Source organism: Buteo buteo, chromosome 11 (assembly GCF_964188355.1).
Source record: "Buteo buteo chromosome 11, bButBut1.hap1.1, whole genome shotgun sequence".
NCBI lineage: Eukaryota > Metazoa > Chordata > Aves > Accipitriformes > Accipitridae > Buteo > Buteo buteo.
This window is the reverse complement of record NC_134181.1, coordinates 38,982,557-39,001,899: the sequence shown is the minus strand read 5'-3', so window position 1 is coordinate 39,001,899 and position 19,343 is coordinate 38,982,557. Positions and strand designations below refer to the sequence as shown.

General features: G+C 47.3%; 1 protein-coding gene across 6 annotated transcripts in view; it reads left to right on the top strand.

The window, feature by feature from the left end:
* Positions 1-17,679, top strand: part of GGT1 (gamma-glutamyltransferase 1) — a 58,517-nt gene extending 40,838 nt beyond the window's left edge. For 3 of the 6 annotated variants that reach the window (XM_075039632.1, XM_075039630.1, XM_075039633.1), the window contains 12 exons: positions 5,742-5,909; positions 6,554-6,681; positions 6,918-7,007; positions 8,028-8,220; positions 9,427-9,584; positions 10,466-10,615; positions 11,124-11,260; positions 12,133-12,320; positions 13,142-13,269; positions 14,145-14,257; positions 15,349-15,462; positions 16,533-17,679. In XM_075039632.1, coding sequence (XP_074895733.1) covers positions 5,746-5,909; positions 6,554-6,681; positions 6,918-7,007; positions 8,028-8,220; positions 9,427-9,584; positions 10,466-10,615; positions 11,124-11,260; positions 12,133-12,320; positions 13,142-13,269; positions 14,145-14,257; positions 15,349-15,462; positions 16,533-16,676 — 1,707 coding nt within the window. In that variant the 5' untranslated portion in view covers positions 5,742-5,745 and the 3' untranslated portion in view covers positions 16,677-17,679. Of the gene's footprint in view, positions 1-5,389; positions 5,455-5,741; positions 5,910-6,553; positions 6,682-6,917; positions 7,008-8,027; positions 8,221-9,426; positions 9,585-10,465; positions 10,616-11,123; positions 11,261-12,132; positions 12,321-13,141; positions 13,270-14,144; positions 14,258-15,348; positions 15,463-16,532 lie in introns of those variants that run through there. The other 3 variants (XM_075039629.1, XM_075039634.1, XM_075039628.1) reach the window with 3 other exon arrangements.
* Positions 17,680-19,343: the final 1,664 nt, after the last annotated feature.

The following is a 19,343-nucleotide window of genomic DNA, read 5'->3' as shown; positions in this document are numbered from 1 at the left end:
GTAAAGGTATGTACAGCCTGCACCAGCTCACCCACCACTACTTTGGGACTATTTGTGGTGAGGTGCAAAGACCCCATTGCAATTGGAGACCTCTGACCTGGTAAGCAGGAAGCAGGTTTGATGTTACAACTATGTTTGTAATCTTTACACAATCCTCGATGTGTAAGGTGTTTATGCCCTGGCCTTTGGGTAATTATGGCATATATTAGCCTGCCAGAACCAAAGAACTGTAGATTGTGTAATGAAGGAGTGGTTGATGGGGAATGGGCAACCTAAGCTCTGGATTTGGTGTGTGAGAAGGCATAACATGCCCTAGAAGGCATAACAACCAGTTTTAGTAGGAAAGGGGCAAAGATCCTATTTAGTTAGCCAGAGTCATACTAAGTCTTGCAGGACTACTAGAAAATGGCTATCTAAGCAAAGTACAAAATGAACAGCAAACAAATCTTGCAAACTTTTCTCCCTTTGGAAGTGGAAGGAACAGCTGAACTCGCCAGAAATAGCCATGGACAGTCCCAGTGTACTTTCTGTGTTGGTTTTGTCCTAATTTTCTTCAGTGCAAGCTCTTAGAGCAGATAACCCCAGCTAATTAGCTGCTCAGAGGCCGATGACCCTGGATATTCTTGCAGATGAAAGCAGAAGCTGCTGGCTGATGTCCTTACTGACAACTGAGGGAATGCACAGTTAGCACAGTTATACCTGAGAATTTAAACTGTCTTCTGGCTAACTCTGCATGCACATAGACTCCTAGTGCAAGGACTTCCCACAGATGAAGGAATAATTTGCTTTTTTCATTACATTACCTCTCAGTGAGCTCCCAGTGAGGAGGAAAGCAAGGTGATAATGGTGTGGGGAATGAGCACGAGCTTGGTGGTTGACATGGACCCCCCCACCAGCCATCAGCACAAGGATGGATGTAACTCCTTCGTCACTTCTCAATATGGCCTGGCCCCCTGGTAGGATGCTGGGAACAGCCCTTGGGAATAAGTAGCCTGTCCTGTCAAACAGTACTTAAACCTGTAGCAAGACAGGACGTCAGTGATTGATTCTGCACACCCAATCCTCAAGTATGGTGTCAGTGCAAGTAGCTGTCTTATATACACTTTAGAGATGGCTCCACCTGTGCGATCAGTTGTAGGCACCTTCGCTAGGTTGTCACATAATGCTGGATCAGTAACGGGACATTTGTGTGAACAGCCCTTGGGCCTCTGCTCGCGAACTCGTTCTGCTCTTTCAAGACCTCTGTGGCGATCTTGCGGCTGTTTGCTTTACATGCGTTCTCACTCAAAAGCCACTGACGGTTCACTCTACACAACAGTAGTGTGTAAAAACATTAATTCAACTGTTTGTTATTAATTATTTAAATATGGCAATGTTATTGATATGGATTAGACTTTTGAGTTTTATCAGAAGAGCATAGCCTATGTCCTGTGACAAGATTCAAGATGTCCTGTCTATCCTTGCATAACGTGTGCTGCCTGGGGAAAGCAAGGACGGATGTCTCAAAGCTAATGGCCAAGTGTTGGCTCCTGGCTGGGGGTGGAAGTACAAGGAACTCTTAGGAGAGGTGCTGAGGTATGCAGCTGTTGCAAGATGGGTTTAAAGCAGAAGCCTGTTGGGTTAAAAGTTTGTGGTTAAAGTTTAGGTGTTGTCAGTGGATGCTTCCTTCACGACTTCATTCAAGAACAAGGTGGTGCCTGACCATACCTGGACTCCTTTGTCATCCTCTGGTATCCCACTGTTCTCTCTCCCCTGCTTTCCGGCTGGTACATCTTCTCTTTCTCCTCTTTCAGTTCTCCTGGCGCTTTCCCCAACCATGGCAGGTTCCTCATCTCTACCGCATGCCCCAGCCCTCTTGGCAGAGATGTCGGACCCTGTATCCCCCCGCCTGACACTAGCTAGCCTGTTGCACTGGGATTCTTTTAATTCAAAAACAGTGTCATGTTTAAATAAGGTTGTGAATGTTGTGATGTATCTGAATACAGCTCAATTGGATTGCTTGTACAAGCATAACTCTGCTACTTGCTGGTCCTCCCCCTCTCCTAATATAAATTTAGACAGACTATCAGACTACATTTTGAATTCCAAGATTAGGACTGGCTGTTGGACCTTTATAACAGTGAGAAATAATCATATTGCTTTTAATGGTTTTGTAGACCCTCTCTCCTGGAGATCTATCGCTGCTGCCAAGCAGCGCTGTGTGACTGAAGTGCTAGCCAAGCTTTGAAACAGCTGGATTTGGCAGAAATCTGGAGGTTAAAGCCAGCCTCAGCAGACAATAGCTGGGGCGTCAGCTCAGGTGGTGGCCCGCAGCTGCTGCTCCACTCCTGACAATAAATCATAGCAGGGACTCGACTTCAGAGCCAAGGCTCAAAAAAGCCATTGGTGCAAGAACTCAGCTGTTCTGCAATGCGCCTCCCCAGGGCAAATATGGAGAGGTGGGTTAGAGAGTGGGTATCGGCAGGCTCCTGATCCATCTCCCAGTTGCTGTACGGCAAAAAAAAGATGCCTCTTTGGCTCTCCGCTGTGACACAGTTAGGAAGGCAGCAGTTAGGAAGGCAGTAAGGACTGTGCAAGGGATGCTTCCCTCTAGGGTCAGGCCTGAAATACGTTAAGGAGTTTATGGGAGATGAGCTAGCAGTTAAGGTGGAAAGGATTATCCTCAGCTGAGTTTGCTCTCTGTACTGTTGAAGAAGAGAAAGCTGCAGATCTTTAGCTCGTACATCTGCTTCTTCCTTAGCAGGATCAATCTGACAGATTGCACAGATGCACTTTTATTAAGAGCATTCACTTTTTCTGGCCCCCGCTTGGTTCCCAGAGGGCAACGCGGTACCACAGTGCAGGGCAGGAGCAGTGCCCAGCAATCAGCATCTCTTCACCACAGTCCGTGTGTTCGTCCCTGCTCCCAGCGGTGCGTTTCTTATCCTTGCCCCGGGGGCTGGCGGCAGGCCCGGAGCTGCGCCTGAGGCATATGAATAGTGGGTTGGAGGGTCTTTTTCAAGGTCTGTGCACTCACCAGGCAGCTGGGCGCTCGGTTTGGAGCTCTTAAGGGTCTAAGTGTCATCCGAATCCAGAGAGGAGGTGAAAGATGAGAGCAGACGTACCGTCCGAGGTTTCCCCTTCACCTCTCCTGCTCTCAGAAAAATTTGCCTGACAAGGCAGTAAATCTTTACAGGAGCCCGGCAGCCAGGCAAGCGGTTGCGGAGGAGAACTGCGCGGCCCCAGCCAGGAGCCTACGGGTTAACACACCAACTACGGGGCTTGGGTCACCCCAGGCTCGCGGGACAGCCCAGCATAGAGCAGCCTTCAGATGAAACAAAGTACCTTCTGCCTAGCTGGGGCGCAGATAAAAGATCCCATGGCATTTCTTGTGGAGCCTGGAGGAGACTGCCAGTGCTGAAGCTGAACTCTGCCAACAAACAAAACTGTCTTTAAACTCTGAGGCTGTGTGTGAGCTATTGTTGGGGACATAATGGCTTCTCTGTTTCCCTGCACAGTCATTGCTCTGCAAACGCGCCGCTGGTCTCTTTTAAAAGTAGTTAAGTGTAAATCAAGTTCTAGAACCTGGAAAGAGGTTTCATCCATTTACCTTTTACTGCCCTCGGTTGACACTTGTTTACAGAACAGCACATACGGTAGATTTACACCCTGGTTTGAGCTGCTTGACTTGGAGATGGACATCTTTAGCGCTCAGACCGAGACTCACAGATACAGGGCTTGGACAGCAAATGCCTGTCTCCTAATTTAAGTAACAGGAGTGGGGGTGAGCTTGAGGGGGCAGTGCTTGCTAATCTTCCCCCTCTGAGAGAAGTTTTGCTTTGGCTGGCCTGGCCTGTTTTCTCCAGCTCGCTCGGTGCTGGCACGCTCACCGCTCCCTAACCCTGCGTCTGCTGCTGCTGCTGCAAGGCACTGAGTGCTGCTCCGGCTGCTGGAGTTTGCTCTACTTTGAGCTGTTGAACATCCACAGAGGGTGGGGTTGGTGGATCTGCTCTTCACGCACAATACCACGGATTGGCTTGTCTCTGAGGATGGCAGGTGCTCCGGTAAAGTAAAGGGCACTACATAGTGGGAAGTTGGTCCTGAAGGCAATATGATGAATTTAGGTCTTTTTTTTGCTGGAACAATCCTGTAATGGGAAAGGAAATGAGTCAAAGAGTAACTGTTCAAGCTGTATTTCATGAAGTGTCAGTCCCAATAAGATGGCAGTGACTCTTCATCCCCTCAATGGCTCTCGTCTCATCCTGGTGTGTATCTGGAATATGCTTGCTGGAGAGCTCCTTGGTGACCTGTTCTCGCTCCCAGATTAACTCTAACCCTCTGCACCCCAAGAGCAGCTGTGTGCAGGACTGGGAAACATGGTGGCATGAGCACTGGCCATCGTCCTCTAGAAGTGGCAGGCTCATTGGAAAAGCGCTCTGGCCATGGGCCTGGAACAGGAGGGGGTGCTCTGCTCACACTGGGGTGCACCAAATAGCTTTGGCCAAGGTTGCTTGCTAATGACTAAGATGTGTTTTGCGCTGGTCATTGACAACCTTCTGGTCAGAGACTTCTTAACAGACATGATATTTAAAAGCAGATTATGGGAAGTTTGTTTGGGGTTTGGTTTTGTTTTTTTTTTTCCCTCTGAAGATGATGTGAGTCATGACTAACACCAATTATGTTCTGCTCCATGGATTTCCCTTCTCACCTATGAATCTGCTGCTTTTTTGGTGTATGAAGTTACACAGGTTCTTACCCAAGCGATAGTTGCTGGTTTGGGGCCTTTTCATTGCCGGTACTGTAACAGTTCAGAGCTGTTACCAAAGGGCTTCCAGGAATCTGTGGGGTGCTTGCTGAAGTAGATCACTCTGGAAATAGGATGGCAGTAATGGGTAAAGGGGAAGCTGATAAAAGCTTTGTTGTTAGAACGGTTGTTCTGCACAGAGGTGGCAAGGGCACAGAGAAATGGTACCAGCAATGCCCACAGAAAAGGTCTTGATATGAATCTGAGTGAGGAAATATTTGGGAGACCCCCTCTGAGAGGTTCAGGGGAGGAAGCTGTTCACTGCCCACAGCTCAGAACTCATGGAAACCTGCTGAAAAGCAAGGGCTGGAAAGATGGAAAGTAGTCATATATAAAGCCTCGCGGTGTGGCTATGAAGAAGGGAGGAAGAGGTCAACACAGATGGCTGCTCACCTGGCAGAGCCAGCCTGCCTCCAGGGTGCGGGCAGGATGCAGTCCTCGACTCACATTACAGAGGCAATGGGCCTGCCAGCGTGTGTCGGAGGGGGGAATCTGGTAAAAAGTCTCTGACTGGTATTGCTGACTTGATATGGGAACTAGAGCAAATCCAATCTGACGCTGGGTCCCTTGTTCTCCCGAGCAGAGCAGTAACTTAAATGCTTGCTGAGCATCTAAAATCCTCGGAGCGTAAAGTCACCAAGAGCAATTGGTTGTCCTATCACCACTGAAAGGTAAATGTAGCAGGACACCTTGCGCATCCCCTCCCCTCTTGATATTCTACTTCACCTCAAAACAGGACATCACTGTTGAGGCCAGAATTGGGCTCACACCTCCCCTGGCCACTCCTTCTCAAACTGCCCTTCCATGTGCAGAGCTGTCAGCTGCTGGGGGGTAGAGGGGGGGAACAGTGGATATGAAAGAAGGTAGATGAAAAAACTGCCCCTGGGGTGATCATCTGTCCCCTAGTTCCCATGTGCCCCAGAAGCAGCAAGGTTGATGATCCTGTCTCTTCCCACAGGAAGATGAAGAAGCGCTATGTGGTGGCCGGAGTCCTGACGGCAGCCCTGCTGGGGCTCATCTTGTTCCTGGGACTCTTCTTCGGGCTGCGCTCTGACTCAGGGGACACACACACTTATAAGAGGGCGGCTGTGGCTACAGATGCGGGGCAGTGCTCAATAATTGGAAGGTACCCGCTAAGTGTGCTGTGACTCTCATTAGCTCTGACAGCTCTTACACAAGGCAAAACTGTTGTTTTCCCAATGTCCAGGTGCAAGCCTGGCAGTTGCCCAGCAGAGATAACCTCTAATCTCCATGTAGAAAGAGGAGGCCATAATAAAACCTGGGCTTTTACCATACCTGACCAATGTTACTGCATTTGCTCAAAAACAACGCAGCAGGCAAAGATTCCCTAGATGCATGAACAACGGGAACAAGAGATGCTTTTCAACCTCCTTTAAAAATGATTTGTCAAGCTGTCCTCCAAGTTCTAGGTGCAAGTGCTGCGGATTTCGGGCTTCTCAGAGTTGTTATTTCTCGTGTAATGAATGTGTCTGGGATGCCTGTCCCCACATGTACTTTGACACATCTCGGTGTTTTCAGGCTAGTTTGGATGTGTCTCTAATGAGGGCTGATCTGGTCTGCACCTAGACCATTAGGATCTGTTTTCTAAGGTGGCAGAAGCTCAAAACTTCCTATTCCTGAGGAACCTATAGACTGGGTGTGGACAAATGTGCATTAGAGAATCCATCATAGCTGCTCTGACGAGATGAATCCACTGCTCAGAGACACTGTAACATGTCACCATACGATGCCTTCTCTTCTGCTGCACAGGGACATCCTTCAGCAAGGTGGATCAGCAGTGGATGCTGCGATTGCAGCTCTGCTTTGTGTAGGACTCATGAATGCTCACAGCATGGGCATTGGAGGGGGCCTCTTCTTTACCATCTACAGCAGCACAGGTAAGGGACAGGGCCATACACATCTGGAACAGTTTGAGAACTGTTTGTCTAAAGCAGGTAATTTATCATACCTGAGTGAAGGTAAAAGACTGACTCTCACAGCCTCTGGGGGAACATGCTGTCCTCAAAATAATTGTCAAGAAACTGGCTCACATTGATCAGATTTCTTCAGCAGAGACCGTGCCTGTGTGTTGAGGCCAGGGCTAAACATCATCTTCCCTGCTCTGTCATTAAAGGCAAAGTGGAAATCATTAATGCAAGAGAGGTGGCTCCAAAAAGAGCATCGGAGGACATGTTTGGGAACAACACACAGCTCGCTCTGAAAGGTATGGCAAAGGCTGTTTCACTGCTTTGAGGGGAACCACATAGCTCCAACATTAGCTGCTACTGACATGTCTAAATTAAGAACATTTCTTATGATTAGGTTCTTGCCTATCTACAGGATTTCTCCCCTAGGAATGTCCTCTACTTTACACAATCTGCAAATTCCATCCTAACAAGGAAGCTAAAAATAAAGTCCTTCAAACTATTTGGTCACCTCAGCACTTTCTGCTTTTCACTTCATGAAAATGCAGGTGAATCCAAAGCACTGAGTATGACCTGTTCCGTATCTGCCATCTTTCCACCTCTTTGGACAAATCTCTGGGGATCAGCTTAGTTCTTGTCAGTTCAAGTGTCCTCCCTAAATACCTTAGGTGGCGGCTTCAACTAATGGCTGTGGGGCTCCAGAGAAGAAGTAGTAATTTCCTTTCAGGGAAGTATTTTCTAATCAGAAATAGAAAGAAATACTAACTAGTTCTCTTCATGGTCACCCCTGTAACCAAGGAGGAGCAGCACCTTGGAGGGGGTTTGAGAAGTGTGTTGAACTTCTGGGACATGCCAATAAAAACAGGATTGAAGCAAACTGCTGCATCAGTATGCAATGTAGTAATCAATCTATTGCAATTGTAGTTACAATGCTGCAGCAGAGGTTTTTTTGTCTTAAGTATGTACGCAGTCTGTGTCCTCTTATGGTAGAGTGTACTCTGAAGGATTGGCAACTGTGGGCAGCTATGATAGCCTCTGTGTTCTGAGCAGCTTTTCTCTGGTACAGAGCCTACCGAGGGGAAATGACCCAAAACCTTGATTTACCAGCAAGAGGATAGAGGTGTTTCAACAGTCTAGAATACGCAGGCGTAAGTGTCAGACAGAATAATTCCGTTAGCATCGTATGCATGAGATGAGCTGGTCATAGTATACATAATCCCTGCCTAAAACCAGGGCTGCCAGAGAAGCCTGCTCTACCTCCTACTCCATCACTTTCTTTTCTTGCTATGGAAGACTAATACGTTCCTTATCTGCTCCAGGAGGACTGTCCATTGCTGTTCCAGGAGAAATTCGTGGGTATGAACTAGCTCACAAACGTCATGGCAAACTGGCATGGAAAGATCTGTTTCTGCCCAGCATCAAGTTGGCAAGAGAAGGATTCCCTGTTGGGAAAGGCCTTGCAGCAGCCATCAAATCAAGAGAGGAGTCAATTGAAAGCAATCCCTCGCTGTGGTAGGTAGAGCAGTCTCCCTGTCATAGGTAGAGCGGTTGCTGTTCTGTGCAGAGAAATTTGGGATAACTGCATCCTAGCTGAAAAGTCTCTGTGTTTGTGTAACATGGGATCTGTGAGGAGTGTGCCTCCCCTGCAGTGACTGTACTTACTGTACCTGCTGATGTTATTCCAGCTACCTAAAGGTGCTAAATCATGTGGCCAATTTTAGGAATGTTCAGCCCTGACCTTTAAAGGGAGATAAATTCTGCTTTTAAAGTCCACTTTTCTGAGCAAAGGTGGAATTAGAGTACGTGCTGGGATGAATCTGTCAGATGGCAATGTATTTTCTGAATCCCCAGCTTTTCCTCACACTGTAAGTGCGCCAAGCTAATCTTACCTGCGTTTGGGGCAATTGCAGAGTCTCCTTGAACAGCTCATCTGCTGTCAGGCAGTAGGAATTAGGATCATCTCTTACTCTGCAGTCAGCCTTCCTCAAGCAATGCCTCTGACCATCCGCTTCTGGCAACAACTATGAACATGAAGGGTTTTAAATGCTCCTCCACTTCTTCTTACAGTCAAACCCTTAGTGTCTATGTCAAGCCCTACAGGAGATCATGCTTAATTCTCTCTTTTCCTTAAAACCTCTGCCAGCTGCACATTAGTTTCCAATCCAATTGGGATGTACAGCCTGGGCCTATCTCCTGTACTTCCATCTGGCAGGTCCCGAGCAGCACGTTCATGATCCATGATGAGGGAGCTAGAGAGGAAACTGTCTACCTCAAAGTGCTCTGACAAACAGGGATCAAAACGCATTCTCCTGGACTCACTGGAAGCTTTGAGCCTCATAGCTTCGTAGTCTGTGCTCTGAACTGAACTGCTTGAGTTCAAGGAATGTGGCCCCTCCTGGGCATCTTGAGGCAGTTGTTGGCCCCTTGGGCAGGTAGGGTGGATGGCCTGCCTTGGTGAAAAAGATCAACACTCCCTCCTGCAGGCTTCACTGAGCAATTTCTGAGCAATGTGGAATCCCAGGTCAGAAACCACTGTTCATTTTTATGTCCCAGTGCAAGGTATCAGGATCCCTGGGGCATGGCTCAGGCAGTTTCTCTTCTCTTCTCTCCAAGAAGCCTCTAGCATGAACACTCAAATACTGTGTCAGCTGGTACAGGTACACAGAGTTTTGAACTTGTCTCTGAGATCTGATCTTCTCAATCTCCCTTCTCTTTTAGCGAAGTGTTCTGCAGAGGAGGAAAAATTCTGCATGAGGGCGATATCATCAAGATGCCTAAACTAGCCAACACATATGAGACTATAGCCAGTGAAGGAGCAGATGCCTTTTACACAGGAAGCCTGGCGAAACAGATCATCGACGACATCCGCGGTGCAGGTGAGAAACGGGACGTCTGTCCAAAACAGCGTGAGTGACCTGACTGCTGCGGCTCAGCATCCAGGGAGGAGCCGGTGACCTGCAGAAGCCTTGGGAGCAGGTCAAGCCAATGCGGCCTCTGAGATCTGTGGCAACAGGACACCCAAGAGAAGCCGTTAGCGCTTTGATGGATGCATTTGAAACTCAGTCAGGAATCGATAGTATATACTGTGCATTTCTGTACCATGTAGTCTAGCAGGTCTATGCATTTCTGGATGTAGCATAGTAGATACGTGCTGTTTACAGAGCCTGAATCCAACAAGTTTCTGCCTAAAATGTTACATACGTGGTCCTGTAAACTCTGAGCTTATTTAAGCTCTCGATGCCACTAGATGGTGGTAGTATCCTACCCTTACTAGCTGGCATTGGCTAGTTTTAGTGAACCTCTCGAGTAAGTCATTTACTGGCTTTATCTGTGATGGTTAATCACCGCCTTCACCTTTCTGATAAGAAAGGCAATGGAGCATACAAATTATTCTGCTTGTGGGGTAGCACAAAGCATCTGCACCCAAAAGCTGCATCCTCCTCCTGTAAACAGGACTTCCAAGGACGTTTTGTTACCTGACGTTGCTGGTGGCCTTTGTAAAAAAAGATGGATCACCAGATTTTGGGCTGCCATAAATCAGCCCAACTTCAAGCTTAGGCTATCTGAGCCTCAGGTGGATCTATCGAGGAATAAATTCATCTCCTGTGCACCCATCTTTGCTCTCATTACCTCATGACTTTTTGGACTTGTCCTGTTCCCTCCTGTCCTTGCTGTGAGGCATGGTGATGGAGCGTTCCCTCCTCTTCCCACCAGAGATCAAATAAACCCACATCTATATTTTCCTTCTCTTTTCCAGGGGGCATTGTCACATTGGATGACCTGCGGGACTACAATGCAACAGTGATCGAAGACCCCATACAGATCGCACTTGGAGAGTTTACCCTCTACACGCCTAGTGCCCCCCTAAGCGGCCCAGTGCTAGCCCTCATTTTCAACATACTGAAAGGTGAGAGTGCCACTGAGCAGGGCCTGACAGGCAGCAGGAGCTAGGAGAGCTCCAAAGACAACACCTTTTTTGTTCTGGGAGCTGGCCCTCCCTTGATAGCCACCCAGCAGGTCAGAAGTCTGAGACCCCCAGGAGGGATCGGAGGTGCGGAGACATTCCTCTTCTGCTGTAAAGTCAGGATGTCACATTCCTGCTTGAAATACAGGTGCGAGGGGAAAAATATGCTCCTGATTGGGGCACTTCCCTGATACCTGCATGGGTGGAAACTAGTTTGTACTTGAGGCTTCCTTGGAAAACGTCTCTGCAAGTACATATCCTGCTGGTGACTCCCACAGTGCTTAAAACTATCAGAGCTCCTGTGGTCTCCATGCAGAGATAAGGACAGTCCAGTGATTGCATCTCTGTAGAGGCTGGGCTTCAAGATTATACCATTTGACACAGGTTTATTAGCAGTCCATTGACCACGTACTTTCCTTTGTGTTCACAATCGCTTGTCTTCTGTTGCCAGGATATAATTTCTCTGCTGACAGCGTCAAAACCGTGGAGGAGAAAGGTCTGACTTACCACCGCATTGTGGAGGCCTTTCGCTTTGCCTACGCCAAGAGGACTTCACTGGGAGATCCAAAATTTGTCAACATTACAGAGGTACCTGGCAAAAGCCTTTTCTTTCTGCAACACCGAGGTTGGCTGGAACATGGCTTAAAGTTTTTGGGTGACTAAACTTTGTCAGGGATGCTCTGTGCCACCTACTATTGACAGGCACTGAAATATCTCTGAATCAAAACGTGAAGTCCTATGTGACTCATGGCTGAGCTGTGAGGAATATAAATGGAGGAAAACTTCCTGATATGAGGAAAGGCAAAATCCTCAATTCACCAGAAGTGTTTGAGTATATTTAGGGCTGACCCTCCCTGTTTTCATAGTGTTTGAAGCCTTATTCACTAGATGACATTCCCAGTATCCTTGTGGCTCTCTAACCACAGTCCCGCCTATAGTAAATGGACCAACGGATGGGAAGGGGTGAGGCAGGAGCCCTGCTTTTCCCAACTTCACACTTTGTGCTTTTACTTCCGTGACTCTGCAAAAGCAGCAGGATCTGAGCCCAGCCCAGCTTGATGGACACACATTTGCAACTTACAGAGCAATGACCAGACCTTGCCTTGGCCTAGTCCTCTCAACCTGATCCCTTTCCTCTCATCTCTGAAGCAAAAATAACACTGCTTGCCTACGCCTTACAGCAGTGTTGAGGACAGCTTTTCCATAGACCTACAATAATGGATGCTGATTAACTTCCTACACAAAGGGGTGCATTGTAACAGCTGCTTCTGTGACTGCTTAAAATGCTCTTTGGTACAATGTCCATCTTTCAAGAAGGAGGAAAGCCCCTGCTGGAAAACTATAGCCTCACTGCTGGGATTTGCCATTCTTCTGTGGTCTGAAGTATTGGATATCAGCCTCATAACTACATGTCTCTTAAACTTAATCTGCTGAGTAACTGCATTGGATTTCTCTGACAGGCGATCAGAAACATGACGTCCACGTTCTTTGCGGATAGCCTCCGGAGGAAAATCACAGACAACACCTCCCATCCAGTTGACTACTATGACCCAGTATATTACACTGGAGATAATGCCGGTACATCCCACCTCTCCATTGTGGCTGATGATGGCAGCGCTGTGTCCGCCACCAGCACCATCAACCAATAGTATGAGCTCAGACATTACTTCCACGTAGGCCTTTGCCATCTTCCTAGTAGTGGTTCTGTGGTTGGTATAAAACATCACTGAACTGTCGTCTCTCTGGTGGGGTAGTGACGAGTGGCACTGTTGGTAGGCACTTCTCCTGCTGAGCTTGCAGGTCAGTTCTTGACACCGAGGCCTGTGTGGTTGGGTCAGAGGACAAGATGCGTCCTCTCTCATGTTGGGTTCACCCACCAAGAAAACATGCACTGCATCTAGATCTTCCCATAAGCAGTGGTATCGCTGCTGGCTCTGATTTCCCAGACTTCTGGAAGGAATTTGAGCTAATACAGCTGGCCTGGAAGTGCAGTGTTTGGCTTCGAGTGCTGTCAGGAAGAGCCATGTTCTGCATGTATGGCCTGAAGCTGGGGGGTGAAGATTCTTTTTGTCCATAGAAAATGTGTCCAGCTTGACAGATCTAAGCAAAACCCCAATCATTCCCAAATATGCCAGCCTTTGAGCTATGCTACCTCCGAATGGAGTGTAGTACTGCCCAGCTGGAAGGGGAATTAGTTGTATTTAGCTGCTGTGCTGTTTTTCCCCTTGGGATCCTTGCAGGGGAGCTATACGGCAGGGCGCTGGGCTGCCTTTCCTCTTTGCGTAGTTGTGTGCTCATGGTATAAACTGAACTTCCTTCCCCCAAGGGGTGACGGAATGTCCTTTACAACAGGAGGGAGTGGAGAGTTACTCCAATCAAATCCCATGTTTCACATTGCAGTAATTCACCTGAAGCTCTTTCTGGATTTGCTCTGGTTTTGACATGTCTGCGCCAACTTGTTTTCTCTAGCTTTGGCTCTGATGTACGATCCAACGTGAGTGGAATCATATTTAACGATGAGATGGATGACTTCAGCTCACCTAACATAATCAATGGATTTGGGATCCCTCCTTCTCCAGCAAATTTCATAGCACCAGGTAGCTGTAAACTACCATCCTGACTCAGTCTTTTGGCTGTATCTTGCATACCAACACGGTGGTGTCTGCAAGGTAGGCTGCAACACGTCTGCCATCAGGCACAGATCTGGGGCTTTCTGCAGAGGACAGGGATGAAAGCGAGTCACCTGGCATCCCTGCCAAAAGCACACAACCACCCGCCTCTGGTGCACCCTGAAGGAGGAGAGGTTGTCTCAAGTAAAACTCTTGTGTATGCCTCCTTCCAACAACCAGAAATCTTTTCCCGGGGAGCTCGGTACATGTCAAATTAAATGACTGAGGGCTGCAAAAGTTTTCTTCGAACTGATTTAAGAGGGAGGCAGCAGCAGGAGCTGACTGCAAAGTGCCAGATGGCACTGTCCAGCCTTCTCCCTGCGCTGTCTTGGGAGCTGTAGGGCAGCTTTGGGTAGATCCAGTTTGCATACCTAACCCGAGCAATCTGCCTTCTCCACTGCTGTTTCCCGCAGACCCATCTCACTGCTGCTAAAGCAGGCTGGGATTCTGCTACCCTCCTGTACCCCATGCTTTGGAGGGTGACAGGGAGTTGAAAGGACAAGGAAGGGAAGCCCCATGGTGTACTGGAGGCAGCTGTATCACAGACAGCCCCAGCTGGGACAGGACGGTGGAGGAAGGCACCTTCAGCCTCTGCGTGAAGGACCAGGGTTAAGCTTTGCACTGCAGGACCAAGGAGGAGATGGGTACAGGGGATAGTGAGATCCCCAAGGGCCAAACAAGACATGTGAGCTGAGTCAGGATGGTGGATACTGAGGCTCTGGGTTTAGACATGGAGCAGGAGCTGGCAGTTTTTAAGCTGGAGGTGGAAAGCTGAGCCTCTGTTGCATCTGTGTCCCCAACAGGTAAACAGCCGATGTCTTCTATGTGTCCCTCCATCTTGGTGGATAAAACGAAAAAAGTCAGGATGGTGGTCGGTGCTTCTGGAGGAACAAAAATAACTACAGCAACAGCACTGGTATGTGATGATATGGGCGAACTGGGGACAAGGCTGAGGCAAAACAAGGTGGGGGGAGAGGCAGTGTTTGGGGAAAAGGGCTCGAGTCTCCACCTGTGATGTGACCATGGCTGTGGGTCCCTGTGGTGGGCCAGGGGCCTGAAAGGGAGGTTTCTGCCTGGCCTTCTGAGGGCCAGACCTCCAACGCCAACTCCTGCCAGAGCTACAAAGGGCGTGCTATTAAATTACTTCCTTCAGTGACTCCGGGTCTTTTCCTTTGGCAAGCTGTTCTTGCCACTTGTGGAAGATTTGTGACTTCGGTTTAGCTTTGTCTTCTGTTCTCTGGATCTCCGCAAACTAGTCTCTTTATCTAGTTTAGAGCCGTTCGCATCCAACATCCAACTTTGGATGAAAGTCACGCAGAGAAGCTAAATAAGAACTTAGGTCAGGCATGGTGTCAGGCCATCTGACAGGCAGGCTCTCTGTGAGCTGCTGTGGCAGCCACTCAAACACCCAGCTAGCCCAAAAGTGATCGCAGGAGAAAGCTGTCTCCTCTGCCAGCACACACAGCAGTTCAGAGCACCAGGATAGATGTTGCTTTCTGGCTGAGGTAGAGGAGAAGTCTCCGTAAAAACTGCTACAGGCAGCTTTCTAAGACCTTAATCCTGAGGCTATTTTCACTGGCCAGCAGCCCCAACCTGCAATTTAAGCATGCAGAGATGAGCCAGGTTTAAGGTAACCAGTTGCACAGTAGCAGGCAGCTGTAGCTGTATGTTTGCTGAGGTGACTGCGGTGTGTCTAAGCCTAGCACTAGCTTAATCATAGCAACATAAATCCAGCTACAATAGCTCGAGGATCTGATCCTTTTACTACATTAATTTTAGTAACTCATGGTGTCTTTGTGTGGGAGTCCTCCTAAGCGTATACAAGCTGACTTGCTGCAATGTACCTGTGTTTTGCTTAGCCAAGAGAGGAACTGCTGAAAGCAGGAGGAACCAGAAACTACACCTTTTATGTGTTCTGGTGAACATCCTTCAGACATCTCTGCCTACGTTGCCACAAGGCCTCTTTGAAGACAAGTAACTAACATTAAGGCTTTTTGCTTCTCACAGACTATAATGAATTCCATCTGGTTTGGTTATGATGTGAAGAAAGCAGTGGAAGAGCCCAGAATTCATGATCAGCTGTTTCCCAATATCACGGAGCTTGAGCAGCAAATAGAGGAGGTTTGTCTAGCTAGAGTCTGGGGGGTGTGCGAACTTCTTGCATGGTGCTGGGTTCCTAGTGTTGGGAAGGCATGCACTTGTGGGAAATCATGAAGCTTTGCCAAATGTTCCTAGGTAAGCAGTATGAAAGCTGGCACAGGTCAAGTACTGGGTTGCAATAAGCTATTCAAAGTGTACCTGTAGTCTCAGTCACGTGGGTTTGAAGCCAAGTGTGACCTACATCTGAAACTGAGGGTATATATCTTCTTGCAGTGTTGTTTGGCTCAAAGGACTTGCAAAATAGCAAACCACATCAGGGCCCAAACTATTTAGCAATCTAAATCCAGTGACCCTCAGGAAATTCTCATCCTGTTGTGCAGCCTCCCAGCTGAATCCTGAAGCACTGGCACAGAGCTAGCGAGGGAGGATGCACAGAGGGACTCAAGAACAAACTTGAAAATATTTTCACAGTAAAGGTCTCTGTGCAGCGCTGTCAGTCTGAGAGCTGATGTCAAGATCTGCCTCGCACTGCATACCGCTTGCCTGAGCTGGCAGCTTCATTCACCTAGAGGAATTACACATCCCAGAGGCCTGAGACAGATGCAGTCTTTGTACATATTTCATCCCATGTCTTTATATTAGGGAAAACACTCCTATTTAAGGCAGTTTTCTTCACCAAACTCTGCAGAAGATCCTCCTTTAATAAGCTTCTTACTAAAGTAACAGCTGAGGTATCTGCCTGTAGTGGGAAGGATGCCCTGCTCTCTACAAGTCCTGTGTTTTCCCCCATTCCCAAACAGGATCCATCAGTTCTGGCTGTTAGTACATGAATATCTGAGGCAGGATGCTCTGCGACCAGGAATAGTATTGGTAGCCCACACTGAGCACCACAAATACCACATCTTCTCAATTCCACCTCTTCAAAAGCAGGTCATCCCAGAAGTGAAGGGAAGAGGAGGAGCAGCACGTAGTTTTCGACCTACCTAATACAGGCACTGAACGCTTGGGTAGTCACGGAGGATGCAGGTCGCAGACTACAGCACGTGTGCAGTTTCTCTCTCCTGTTGTCCTCATTCACTTCTGCGTTCCAGGGTATAGAAGAACAGCTAAAGAAGAGAAAACACGATACCACGCGGGTGAGTGGCGGTGCAGTTGTGCAGGCCATTCTCAGAACAGATGAAGGATGGGCTGCAGCCTCCGATTCCCGGAAAGGTGGCTTCCCTGCAGGATACTGATGTGGCTCGGCTCCTTTTTTCAGTGGTCTAGTGACACTGAGGTGTGTTTGGGGGGAAGATCCTTTAGGTCTGCAACTCAGGGACTTCTCACACGAAAGAGAACAAATTTACCTGTGGTTCTGTTGACAGAGCTGGGACAGTTCTCTACAGCCATGACCGCAGTGCCTCATGCCACAGCAGTTTGCTAAGACAGGCACGTCTACCAGGACGTGCAGTACTTACTTGAAGAGCCTGTTCTGCCTTGAAGAGCTTGTGCCCTGCCTCCTCTCCATCCCACGAAGACAGATTGGGTACCCAGAGTTTGTGAAGAAGGTCCAGCTCGCTCAACTGCAGGAGGTGTTTCCCCTGCACAGCGTCAGCTCCCTGTCACCGCTAGAGAAAAGTTTTGTTCCCTGTTGAGTAGATGGGAGTTACAGGACTCTGAGGACTGGGTTTTGTAAGTTACAAACTAATAGATCTGTGCCATAGCAGGAAGCCCAGCTCTAGACTGGGATAAGCCTTCACAAACTCACCGCTCTTTCTTTTAACAAAAGATGCTTCTGCTTTTCACTTCAGTTGATTATTGGAGCTGAGCGGGTAAATGGGGAAATGGCTTCAAACTTTTTTATATTTCTGTTGAGAAGGTCTAAAGGGAAGATGCTACCTGTAAAACTCTGAGCACAACTAAAATAAATAAATATGGAGTCACACATTTTTCTTGCCTGCACAGTTGCTACTGTGAAAAGGGATGGCGAGAGTCTGCATGAAAGAAGCTCTCCTGAGATTTTTCTCTTTTCTTCACCTCTTTGATGAAGCTATGAGTAAAAAAAAAAAAAAAAAAAAAAGTTAAATATCCAAAACAAGCTTGGTTTTCTCCAGTTTGCTTTTGCCACATCACACTGCAGGCCTGAAATGCCAGAGTCTGAGGAAATGGCACGTCTAAAAAAGGGCACACTGCAGCTACTCTTGTTTGAAGGTAAGTTACCATTAATCAGACAATTAATGATCTCTCAGAAATCCATATCTGGCATGGAACAGCTAAGAGTGTCTGTACCTACACATGAGGGAGTTTTGGTGTTCACCTACCAGCATGGACATCACATCAGATAAACTTAGCCTAAGATCAAAACCCAATGTTCCAGGATATTGTCAAGCTCTAGGGATGTTGTCAAGCTCTAGGAGTGTTTATGAAATGCTTGAAACACAAGTAAAACTAACTGAACTCATCTGTTTGGCTTGTTGAAACTTCCTGTCAGTTTCTAAGAACCTTAAAATACAGAATGCATTGAAGAGAAACTGAAAGGATTAAATTTTAGGCATCAGGCACCCTCTCTTTCCCAGTAGTTTTTGGAATTGAGACAGTCTAGTTCCAAGGAATAAAGTGATAGCTAGATCATGCTTAGATCAGAGTCATGACTGACATATATATTTGCTTATATCACTTCCACTAAATGAGTGGCTTTTACCAAAAGTTGCCTGGGATATGCTCTCTGCTCCTTTTTCCTGAGCTATTACTGATGATGATGTGTTAGGTGCAGCTAAGGTGGTGATTGTAAATAACCTAGAGTCATTGTGTTCCTTTAAGAATGAGATCAGTTTGGGGGCAAACATGTATCCTTTTGTTGCTGAACTGAAACTTTGACTTTTCTACTTCTTGTAATTCCACAATAGATGCCACTCAGTGGCAGGCTGCTGTTCAAATCCAGTTTGCAGGCCATTTTAGGAACTTTTGATACAACTTTGTGTATGGAACAGCATCAGCTGATTTTTGTTGGAAATACCTGGTCCTTTGGACTTAGGACTGGCTGAGCTTTCTTGGCCAAGTGTGATCTGAGAAATAAAAACAAAATTATTGCGCAGCAAAATAAGCTTATTGAAACCTTAAAGTCACTATGGTTAGTCTGAACTACAACAGAAAAAACTTGTGCTCTGAAAGCGGAAGGCAGCTGTTTTCTGGGAAACAGCTTTGGACAAACATGCTTTCTGAAACAAGTCTGAGTAACTGCTGCTGGGCTGCTTCTAACAGTTTGTGGTACAGCAGTCTTACTTGTGTTCCTGAATTTCTTCTAGCTAGTCAGAAAACTTCCCTATTATTTATAACCTATATTACAAAACTTCCCTTATGGAAAGCTCAGATTTTGCCATGGCTAAAAACACTTCTGTTGAAAACTAGTCTTATAAATGCATTTGAATTCTTGACTCTCTGCAGAAATGGATTTGTTTTGTTTGTTTTAGCAGTATCACTATAGAGGACTGATATGTTAAAACTAAACTGGGCTAAAGCTTGCATTTACATCCTACATGTTTTTTTTTAAAAAAAAAAAACTATGGGTACTTCTGCATGCTGTAATTATCTACATTTCATTTGGACATATTTGTACATAGGGCATGCATTTCTGCCACCTGCTTTGATACCACATTCCACTACTCACACTACATTGAGGCTGTCTGTGTATCAATAGGCAAATGGCAGTCAGTGGTTCATACTGTAAAACCTCCTGATTGCACTCTGCAGGCTATTCAGCTTGTCTGGATGTTTCAGCTACAAGAAAAGATTTCTTCCTGCTCGTGTCCCACCCCTTTGAATGCAACCACCCGCCCCCCCAGCTTCTGAGCAGAGACGTAATGTCTTGGTGTAAACTGCCTGAAACAACGCAGGGTATGGAGAATAGGACGTGTTGCCATGAC